Source organism: Pristis pectinata, chromosome 1 (genome assembly GCF_009764475.1).
Source record: "Pristis pectinata isolate sPriPec2 chromosome 1, sPriPec2.1.pri, whole genome shotgun sequence".
In the NCBI taxonomy this organism is placed as follows: Eukaryota; Metazoa; Chordata; class Chondrichthyes; order Rhinopristiformes; family Pristidae; genus Pristis; species Pristis pectinata.
In genome coordinates, this window is record NC_067405.1 from 127228321 (window position 1) to 127240371 (window position 12051).

The following is a 12051-nucleotide window of genomic DNA, read 5'->3' on the forward strand; positions in this document are numbered from 1 at the left end:
CTGCTGGGAGCTCTCGTCAATGCACTAACCTTTATCTACTACTGTGATTCGATCACATAAATCCTGACAACACCGTTCACTGTGAAGAGTGCATCTGCTAAAGCATTGCGCCATTTATTACTTTAAAAATATTCTTATCATGCATTTCAGCATCCTGTTATCTGTAACATTTCCCTCTTACTCTTGATTAGCACTGCAGCAGAACTGGTCTCTCAAAGTCAATCATTCAGATTAAGGTCGTTCTGCTCACTGTCTATGCTCCATGGTTTACAAATGCATAAATGTTTAGACTAATCCTTGCTGACCTTACACCTGGCTCTATAGATTATTAAAAAAAACAACAAACTGAAAAATATCATAGAAATGATTCTTGTGTTTGAAAAGGAAAATAGCTAGCCTTGTCAGATTTTTAAGATTTTTTAAGATTCAAGATATCTTTATTCATCACATGTACATCGAAATATTTTGCGTAGAGTGTTCTGGGGGGCAGCCCGCAAGTGTCGCCATGCTTCTGGCACCAACATAGAATGCCCACAACTTCCTAACCTGTACATCTTTAGAATGCGGGAGGAAACCGGAGCACCCAGAGGAAACCCATGCTGTCACAGGGAGAACGTACAAACTCCTTACAGAGAGCAGCTGGAATTGAACCTGGGTTGCTGGCGCTGTAACAGTGTTACACTAACCGCTACACTACCGTGCCTGCAAACACAGTTTACTCTGTTTTCCTGTACAAACACAGTTTTACAGTTTTCCTCCAGAATGGCTGGAAGCAAATGCAAAATTCAGTAGGGCATAATGTTCACTTTCACCACTTCGACAAGTAAACCTGCTGGATTTTAATTTCTATTGATCCTGTTGAAAAGGTATCTCTAGTGGGTACTGACAGTGCCTGATTTTCTCTGACCAGCTCATTTGTATAATGATTCACACTTGCGTGTCTTGGGCCTGCAAAGCAGGGACTTACTGTGGAGAGGAGGAGGAGGAAGGAATAGGAAAATTGCAATCAGATGTGATTTGAAGGGATAAGGACAACTAAAGTCAAAGGGTTGAATATGAGACTGGAAATTCTTGAAGCTTGGTTGAATGATGAAAAAGAAACTGATGGTCTTTTTTGCAAGGCAAATGAAATGTGACATTGAAAGGAAAAGTAACCTGAAGGCATGAAGTAGAATCTGCAGGCATGTAATGGAACAGTTTACACCAGAGTCTTCATCTGAAAGTTTCTCAATGGATGGGGGATTCCTCCACATGCCTGGGATACATGTTTATGGCTTTAGCTAATTGTTGCAGTCCACAGCTATGCCAACCTGTACCGCATTTAAATTGGTATCAGCATAGCTCTGCATCCGATTTACTGCCCTGTGTATTCAATTGCCAATGACCATCGACAGGTTGGTGTGCTGGGCATTTTCATGGCACTTTCCAACTGGGGATGAAGGGGACTATTTTGAATGATAACTGCTCTGGTTCTCACTGCTTCACAGAGCACCACTGAAAGTATACCATGATCAGTGCACTTCTAAAGAACACATCAGAATCACACTTGGTCAGACCTTCACAGGTTGATCTGCGCCAGAACCTTGTGCTGAAGTGTCCCTCGGGAAATGCAACTTCTACAAACTGTTCTTCTTGAGCATGGTAATGGGCAGATAATCACTGCTATGGCATTATGCATTCTATATATACTTAGCCATGTCCAGTTCAGAGACTGCAAGCTTTTGGCACCATGAACTACATACCTTGTGACTAGTGAGTAGGCTGCATCTGATTATTTCATTACTGAGTGAGGCAGAACCAGGCTTAAACATTTGGGTCAAGCTTTGTCTACATCTCCTGTGCGCAGACTGTTCCCAGAGCATTGAGAGAAGAATCAGTGAGGAAAATCACACATCTATACACACAGCCTGACCAAGTTTCCTTTTATTAATTTAAATAGAAGAAAAGTCAGTCAAAGAACATAATGAGCATCGACTGATTTTCTCCTCCCAGGGTGGACTTTGGTACTTGTTCAATCTTGTGACACCAGTGGGTGGAGGAGTGGGGTTGGGGGGGGTGTGGCTGTAGAAAGAACTACAATCAGGAAGAGCTTTGCTTTTCTTACTGTGCAGCCAGTGATGCTGACAGGGCCAGTGTCATTGGTGGCAGCCAGGAGAAGGAAAGGAGGGAGGGAGGAAGGGATCATGCAGGCAGTGGGGTAAAGTGGGGAGAGGAGAATGGACAGAAGCGGATGGGGATATGGAATTGGGAACGCCCAGAGTTATGAGTAAAGTGGGGGGAGGGGATTGCGAATTCTGGAATTATGGGGTTATCAGAAGGACCAGAGAGTGAAGGGATGGGGTGAAAAACAGTAAATACGTTAATAGGAATGGAGTAGGGAGAGTAAATCAGAAGTCTTGGATGGAAAATCAGGAATGAGATCATTAGCAGAATCGACATGGAAAACAGACCAGTAGGACTGGCAATACAATGGAAGTAAACTTGTGTTATATTCGGCTCCCAATACATACTGCATTTCCTGCATGACACTGAACAAGTGGACCTGTTTCACAATAGCCGCCAACATTGACTTTCTACATCAGCTCTGTTATGAAGTTGAAACAGAGCTTGGATAGGGCTCAGAAAGACTGGGCTGGAGGCAGGGTCAAATCATCAATCATTCAAAGGTTAGGAAATTTGTTTGAAGACTGGGGGAAGGAAAATCAGGGTGGAATAGTTAATTTGTGGGAACTATGCTGCTCTTCCTAACCCCCAGTGCTCCCTACTTCATCCAGCAGTTTGAGACTCCCTTCATCTGTCAGAGTTTCTGGGAATCTTAGTCAGTCCGCTCCAAAGTTAAAATGCAGATAAAATCTGAAGCATGCAGTTTTATTCAGACCACCTCCTGAGTGCCTTGGATGCCTACCTTTGACCTGCCTTCATCAAAACTAGAAGCTGGGTTGATACTTCAAACTTTGAACATTTTAACTTCCTACCAAAACCAAATCCCCTCTTGTTTTGAGAGCTAACCCACCTCTGTCGGACAGCCTATACAATGGAAGGAAGTATACTTGCTTTACATTTGGCTCCCAATACCTGTTCCAGTTCCTGCACTGTACTGAACAAGTGGACCTGTTTCGCAATAGCCAGCAACATTGACTTTCTCCTTCCAAATATTTTATGAAGCACCCTTATGGGCCTCACACAAAAAGCTCCTCCTGTAAATAAAATTTTAGTTAGAGGCTTTAATTTTGTTTAGTATTGCCATTTTTTCTGTCAAAGCTTTGCAAGCCAATTCATATTGGGATTTGGTTGTGGTCTTCACGGATTTTCCATTTATAATGAATTATGTGTACCTGTGTCAATTCCCTATACAGGTTCCCAGTACACAAACCTCTGCACCAGGAGTGCTCAGGATGATTCCTATGGTGTCAAAGGGATGAAGAAGCCTTTTTCTGGAACACGGATGAATCTCAGCCCTTGTCGGTGCACCAGCAGCAGAAATACCTAATCCAGGATGGGAGTATAGAGCATCACATCATGCAGTGGAATATTTGCATGTTAGGTAAGATGACCATTCATATAATTTTCACATTAGCTTTGAAAGCTACTGTGGCTTTAGGGAATTGGGGTGGAGCAGAGTGCAGTTGCACTACGATTAAGGCCAAATTACTTTTTCTCAAGAACACTTCAAGTCTGAGGTGTAACCTATCAAAAGGTAACTGCCTAATTCTGCTTCAATGAAATGTTTCTGCTAGGATCAGAAGCAACAGTTTCCAGAATAGCGAAGACTGATGATCATCCTTACAAAAACAAAATACTAGATACTGTTATCAGTCGGATCCAAAATGGCGATGCCAACTCTGACCAAAAGTGCCATCTTCGTCTTCAGACTCCGGCAACCTGGAATATATTTCTAGTATTTCAGATTTCCAGTACCTGTGGCTCTCTTTTTTGCTATCTAATGATTGTAGGCATAGCAACAAAATGTTTTGGCTCACGGTGCTTGAACCTTCAATCTGTAACTATTTTTCTTATAATTTTAACATTACAAAAAACTGCAGATGATCCTGCAAACTGACGTATTTTAACTGTTAGGCTACTCTAGTTATAAAGATGTCTGAATAACTGATCTTTCTGTTTATTTTGCAAAGCAGATATTTAATTCCAAAGCATTCAGTTCCTTGATCTTTACTTGTAAATTCCGTTGGGGAATTGTTTCAAGAAACAAGATGTGTTTCAGTTACCACAACTTTTTTTTCACTTTATAGACAGGAAACTAAACATTTTGTGGAGCCGCTGACCATCATTTCATAAAGTGCTATTCCTGTCACAATCCCAAAATGTTCACTCCACAAGATAAATGAGGTAGAATCTCAAAGAATTCAAAAACGTAATTTAGCCCTAACAGAACTACATCACAGGGGTCTGCTGCAAATCAAAGCTAACACTGACAGCACAATGTTAAACACTAGCAAGGGAAACAGAACTTTGCTATTAACTGCAATAAATCCAAAAATGGCGACCTACCTCATCCACATTTTCAAAGGCATTGATGATGTCATATGGCAAGCAGGACAGCAGGTCAATCACAAACCAAGTTTTTAAGTAGTTCATTCTAATTAGTTTAGGATCGGATATAACTTCCCCTCCAGGGCCCACAAAAGTGGTGTGGAAATTTAAGACAATATCCACTAGGAAAATCACATCCACCACACTGTCCAGCACTAGCCAGGCAATATTATTCTGTTTTGTTCTGAAGGACACGTTGTAAGGAACCATAATTGCAGTATAGAAGGTTAAAATAAGGATGATCCAGTCCCAGGTAGTTTTAAATGTGCAATAGTGTAGGATGATGTGGGGTGGAGTCTTTGGAGCCTCCTGTTTGTACTGAGGAAGGATGTCAGATCCTAGCTGCAGAACCTGAAATATACAGAAAATCATGATACGTTATCCAAACATTTCATAATTTCAAAAAGTACAACACATATAAATAAACTGTCCTTCCATCTCCATAAATCAGATACTTTTCTGCACTCTGCACAGAACACAGGGCAGACCTTACATATGAGAAATGGGGCTGGAGATCAGGAACATCTCCCATCCCACCACAATTAAGGACTATCATCCAACCTTTTCCTACTGTGGCTGTGATCAAGCTGAGTCTCATGTAACAAAGTCCCTGAAATCCCAAAATAATGTTAAAGAGGAAGGGAACATGGATCCTTGCCCCTTTCCCTCTGACCTTTACATCTAAACAACAGATTCTTGGAGGCAAGAGTCAAGAATAAAGGAGAATCTCTCAAGTCCAGGTTTTTAGTGGAGGATAAAGTATTCTCTGACAATCTCCCAACGAGAGTTCTGGTGTCCTGTCATAAATTTTGGATTGAGTTTCTTTACCCCATAAACTTCTTGTCCAGGCCAATGCTCTGAAGAAAAATGTCTAGCAAAAAGGAGTTCAAGACTTACCTCTGCAAGACGCGAATGTTTATGGACCCCATCAGATTTGTTCATCGGAGTCAACTGCTGCAAAACACTTCGACTGTTTGTCAGTGCCCGGGTCAGTCGAGCAAATTTTGCCCACCCTTTCGTTAAAGAAAACATACAGTAACTGCCTACTCCAAAATCCACTCTTACAGTGTGACAGTTTTACTTGTTACAAGTCAGTTATTAATCTGTATTGCCTGCAGAACAATAAGTGTATCATTTCAAATAGATGCAATCTGGATTGTGTAAATTATGTGCAATTTATGTTAATTTAAGTCTATGCTAGTTGTCATGTTTGTAATGTACTGTGCTGCTGCTGCAAGAAGCTAACTTGTATGGCATTTATACCCTGTACACCTATGACAATAAACAATACATTTAAACTTGAACAGGAAGTTGCAAGTAAAATTGTTTTAAATATTACTTAGCATAGGAAATAGGATTTTTAATGATTCATTTAATACCCATTCTTTAGCACCTCTTCTATACTTCTTAAAATTAACAAATTTAATTGTACACATCAACTTATTCTCTAACTCCTTTCCTACATCATCTGATGCGAGCCACTGCCGTAAATTCTCTGAGTGGTTTCTTAGCAGAGGTGTTCAGAGCACCTCAAATGTAGTATTATTGGCTGCACTGAACATGGAGCAGAGATCATTTAAAGGTGCACGGAGAAGGGGATTCACAAACTGTGGTGATCACAACAAGGAAACCTGAAAATTTTGCTTTTCACATTAACCTTTCAATGTTAAGCAAAGAAATACTGGGCTGGGAGCTCTGCTTGAAGGACATGCACGGACAATGAGAAAAAAATGTCAATACCTTTGCCAATCACCATACAATTTTCAGGTAAAGCTATACTTTCAACATGGTGCTGATTCCACATGGCAACTCAGGTTATATGGAAGATGTGAGTGAGCATTGAGAATTCTTATTTGAAATCTAGCACCAAGTTAATTATAGATCTTTATCAAAGTTTCAGGTCCGGCAACTGGTCCCAACTCATTTGGTGGGGTTGCCTGTCAAAGCCAGAGGCATGAGGCTCATCCAAAACTGGGTCTCAAGCCTCTGGCTTTGACAGGCAAAATATTAGAGTTGGCCTTAAAGAGACAGCTCAGTGCCAATGATGAGGTCCATTTTGGTCTGGCTGCTTTACCATCAACAACCGCTATGTTGGTCACGAGAGGGAGTGGAAAATGGGTGGAAGGGATTACAGGTGGCAGTGTCTCCCAGGATTGCTGTGGAAACAGGGTGGGCGTTCCTATTGCCTTCCCAATCCTTCTCCATACAAAGGTAGTGTTGCCTAAAGGCACCTCAAACAATTGTCGGTTAGGCTGCTTCACAGAATGTAAGCTGAACGACACAGGCAGAGCAGTTTTATTGAAAGCCCTTGGTAGCATATTCAGGTGGTTGTAGGTAGCTGAAAGATCACCTGGATATTACCTTATGTATTATGGGGTCAGGAATATTTTCTGTAACCTGAGCTTCAGGTCTTTTTCCACCGAAATTACTTCAGCCCTCTTTTACTCCAAATCCTCCAAGTATCCACTGGATACAAAGATTCTTAGAATTTAGAGGTTTATATTACATTTATTTACTGTTTTTGTTTGCTCAACTAACAGTGTATTTATGCCATGACAACTTGCCTGCCTACCCTAATCTGCAGCAAGTTTACAACATAAAATAATATGAATTATTAAAGGAATATATGTCAAAACTACTTTGTTTGTTTCTAGATTAGGCATAAATCAGTTACACAGACCTTTAAAAGCCAACAATTCCACTTCTTTTCACAGGAACACGACACCACAATTGTACATTAAGAAGGTAATTTTAATCTAATCTGCCTGGCGGTAATGTAAAACATTCCAGACAAAAGCTTATTTTACACCTTCATTTTATTGACTCCAGTGCCGAGTCAAATCAAGCAGTATGTCAAGCAGGCTTCTGATCCAAATCCACCTTATTCTTGCCAGGAAGGTTAAAATTGTCCCCTAGCTGTGGCTCACTCTCACAGAACATCATCATTTCCTGCTCTACTCGAGAAATTAAATGCATAATTTGGGGAGACATTTCAGGGCAGTGATGCATTGTCAGGTGAAGTTTTAAATTAAAGCCAGTGTGTAGGCTCAGGATGTTAAACATCCCACTGCAGCATTTGATGAACTTAAACAGCATCATCCAAAAGAGTTTAACCAATCATTTATCAGTGCTGTTTGAGGGTCTTTGTGTAAAATTGCCTATTGTGTCTGTTACACTTCAGAAATAATGCAAAGGCAGTGAAACATTTTGGAATGTCATGAGAACACAAAAGGTATTAAGTAAAATGCTGGCTTGTTGGTTTGATTATACATTGGATACTTCACTTAAATATTTCACAGTATTTAAAAGTTGTACTCATTTAAAAATCAATCTTTGTTTTAATTGATATCTGTAGATGCCTAATGTGTGGCAATTTATTTGCACTTTTATCTAAAATTGTTTTATTAATTATATGATTTAAAAACATTCAATAATTTTTTTGCATACAAAAAAATTGTATTTGTATACAAAAAATCCTCCTTGAGGATGCAAGAAAGTGGAAATAAAACACAAGATGCTTGAATACTCAGCAGGCCAGGGGAGAGAACCTGATTTAACAGCGATGATAACTCAAACAGATGTTGCCTGTCCTGCTAAATAGTTCCAGCAATGTTTGCTTTCACTGCACGGCTTTGTCTGGTTTAATATGGGGAAGATGCTTGGTCTTTATTTAATTCCCATCCATCATAGTCCCTAACCACTGCTGAAATTGGGATAGGTTGTATTCATTTTGTTTCCATTTTTGAAACTCTGTCCTTCTGTGATTCTCTTGCCTGTCATCTTAAACTCTGATTGTTCACAGTCAACCATTTGCCTGAAAGGGGCTAGGAATTCAACCCGGATCTGTCAGATTTATTTATGAGTTTCCTGTGTTAGTCCAAGCCTCCACAGGGAACCCATCAGACAAATATCATCATGCTTCTGATGAGCTGGTTGAAATCCATGCCTAGGAATTCATCCCCAATCAGTAGTGCTAAACATGCTGAGTAGCAATGGAATGAATTTCAGAGGAACAATACAGTATGTGTACACTACTGTACCTCCTTCCTCTCAGGCAGTTCCTCAGCCTTGAGGATGACTGCAGTTTTGTGAGTACTGAGGTGATTGATGAGGTCAATGTGGGAACTGCAGACTCTTCTACAGGTGGGGAGGGAGGGCAAGAGGGGTTCTGTGGCTTCTGTGTGCTCCCAATACATAGACTCAATTTTCTCAATACGATCCTGCTAGTCATTCCCAACTCTGAGTGGTCATAGCCCAGGAATTCTCAAGAGTCAGGGGGCTGTTGCATTTTTCAGAAGGCTTTGAGGACTTTTACTCTGTCCACAGGGTAACCTCTTCTCTTGACAGAGCTCAGAATAGAATGTTTATTTCAGGAGTTTGTTGTTGGGTATGTGAACAACTTGGTCTCCCCAATAGAACTGATGGAGTGTATCTAGGGCCTCAATGGTGGGGATGTTGACCTTCGAGAGAAAATGACATTGGTTCATTTGTCCTTCCAGTGAAGGTTAGAGGTTTTACGTAGACAGTTTTGGGCATCTTTCCAGTGCCTTGAGGTATCTGATGTAGGTAGTCCAGAAGCATTTAGGAAGGCAGGGAGCACGACTGCCTAGCGGACTAGGAGTTTTGTGCCTGATCTGAGGTCTTGATCTTCAAACACCTTTTTCCTCAATCAACCAAAGGCTGTTGATGCATGGAAGGCAACAGTGAATTTCATCATTGATATGTGTCTTTACTGAGATATGAGAAGTGGTCCATATTTGCCACGGCCTTATGATGAACCTTTACCGTCAGAGGGGTAGGTTGGTAGTGGACCCTTGTCTTGCAGATGTTGAATGTAAGGTCCAGGGTCTCACATACTTTAGTGAACAAGTCAATGATAGCTTGGAGCTTAGCCACCTAGCACACTTAGCACTACTGATCAGGAATTAATTTCTAGGCAGCGAAATTTTGCAATGATTCAAAGCCAAAGCCACAGAAATCTGAGATGAACAACAAATGTTACCACTTTATCACTGAGCCGCTAAGATCTACAGATATTTGTGATCCAGCCAAAAGCATATCAGAAGTTACAATATACAACATTGATAATTCAGTTAATAATTATGTCATTTTGAAAAAAATGCAATGTTATTCAAAAGTCAAAGTCAAGAAATAACTGGAGAAGGCACTCTAGAAGAATTAGTTGATTGATCATTTGCCAGTTTTCTATCCTTTTACTCAAACTAAAGGGATGTAGCATATAAGAAACAAATCAAGTGAAAGGGATTAGATTTTGACAAAGAGATAAATATTCAACCATCTTCCATTAATTTTAAGATGTGGAATACAGCCAAAAAGAAGTGCTGTACCATTTGATTAATACTCTAGAAAACAACACCGCACTGCAGCAAATAAATCTGCAGTTGCTCTGTATGGGCTGCTCACTAAATGTAGTCAATAGGCAGACTACATCAGCAATTAGCATACATCTGCCATGTTCAAGGGACCCAGATATATAACTCTTCAGAGTTTCGCTGTTAACATTTTGATTTGCTGATCAACCATCTTTTTATTAAATTAGTTGACATTACATTTTTATTGCATTGGGAATGAAAAGGAAGGTGGAGCTCAGATCAGAAACATCAAATGTAGCTAAGACCATTACTGCAGCACAACATCAAGGCAAATCTGAAGGTGAAAGTTTGGTGGCGTGGAAAGCAAACCTCGAGTAATGACAAATTCTATTCAAAACATCAAAGACAGTCCCAAGGTTACTGAATCCATTGGGGCATTTTAAATGCTGCAACATGCTTTGCACTGAAAGCAGTTCTTAGACAGAATGACTTGGTGGCATCCATGTCCTCTCTAGGTAAACCCACCTGCACCAGCTATGCCCAGGTGATTGCACATCCAAGTACTAATCAGGCCTGAGCTCATTCAGCTTCTGATAGCAGATGGGAAACAACATTTCCGGGGCAGTGTATGGGTGAAATACGATCATCCAAATACAAAAGAATTATGTGATTATCTGTGCACTACTTTACATATTTTATTTGCTCAAGACAAAGATTAAAATGTTAATTGACTGAACAAAATGGTTCAATAGTTCGAAGACAGGCACGGTAGTGTAGCCGTTAGCGTAATGCTTTACAGCGCCAGCGACCCCGGATCAATTCCGGTCACTGTCTGTAAGGAGTTTGTATGTTCTCCCCGTGTCTGTATGGGTTTCCCCAAGGTGCTCTGGCTTCCTCCCACATTCCAAAGACTTACGGGTTAGGAAGTTGTGGGCATGCTATGTTGGCGCTGGAAGCGTGGCAACACTTACAGGCTGCCCCCCCAGAACACTCCATGCAAAAAGATGGATTTCACTGTGTGTCTCGATGTACATGCGACTAATAAAGAAATCTTATCTTATCATGTTGTGTTGCATCCCTGCCATCCAAAAGTCCCTTCTTTGATCCTCTGCCATGTTTAGAACCACCTTTCTTGGTTTCAAAATGCCAGAAAATTTTTCGCCCTCCCTTCTTGGTTTCTATTTGGACCTAAAAGTCCAGAAGTGGTCACCTTGGAGCAATAGAGGAGTGGGATGGGTATAATTCCCTGCACTTGACAGCTGAAGCCCAAGACATCCATGTAATTGGACTCTATTTCTTTTCCAACAGAGTGCAACAGGAAACAGTGAACAAATAAACAAATATTGAACTGCTCATGCCAGCAGTCCTTAGGTAATTCGTGAGGTTGCCAGAAAGATGAGAGGGGGAGGAGTAGTGGGGTGGTGGGGCCTGGGAAGGCAGTTAGGTTGGGGTGCAGTGAGGTGTGAAACTGGAAACTTTGGGTTGGTGGGTGTTGAGAGTCTGTATCAAAAACAGTGGAGAAGAAAGATAGGGATTGACAGTAGGGCATGGCAGATGAGAGAAATCAGAAGCAAGAAAGATGTGGGATATAGGAAGTTGAGGGAGAGATTGAAAGCCAGCTGATTGTGCGGGGGTGAGGTGAAGGCGGGTTGGATGTTGGGGACTTTGGGTGAGGGCTGAGAAGGAGAGAGAAGTGAGACTGAATCGGAGGATCAGATGGAAAAGAGGGGACTGTTTCAGTTTGGAGTCTGGGTGGGCTGGAAGGCCGGGAGAGGTTTGGAGCTAAAGGATCCTGTGATAAAACCCTAAAGTCAGTGTAAAGAAGCCTGGCCACGCAAAACAATATACAGCACTGAAAGTAGCTGGCTTCAATAAAGACAGAAAGAAACTGGGACAATTAACAATGATTGGAGCACTGACTTTAGCAGCCAAACTTTTTCCAGATTAAAGGAGTAAAATTTATTGTCTTTGAAAGTGCTACCTCTATTACCTACTGTCAAGGAGACATTGGTTCTGTGGCTATGTCAATGAAACCATGCATGAATTAGCTTAGGGGATAGTCTGATAATCTCAATGAAAAAGAATAATTTGGCCTTTGCACATGTAACCACAGGACTGCAATAACATGTCAAGTAATTGCCAAGAAGGTTAGGTTGTAGTATTACAT

The 12051-nt window shown here is 41.0% G+C and overlaps 1 protein-coding gene across 1 annotated transcript in view; it reads right to left on the reverse strand.

The window, feature by feature from the left end:
* The window catches only part of kcnh5b (potassium voltage-gated channel, subfamily H (eag-related), member 5b), a 268909-nt gene that overhangs the window by 190887 nt on the left and 65971 nt on the right, over positions 1-12051 (reverse strand). The window contains exons 5-6 of the mRNA XM_052018025.1: positions 5449-5564; positions 4510-4902 (exon numbers count right to left, since the gene is read on the reverse strand). Of these exons, the coding sequence (XP_051873985.1) occupies positions 4510-4902; positions 5449-5564 (509 nt within the window). The remainder of the gene's footprint in view (positions 1-4509; positions 4903-5448; positions 5565-12051) is intronic.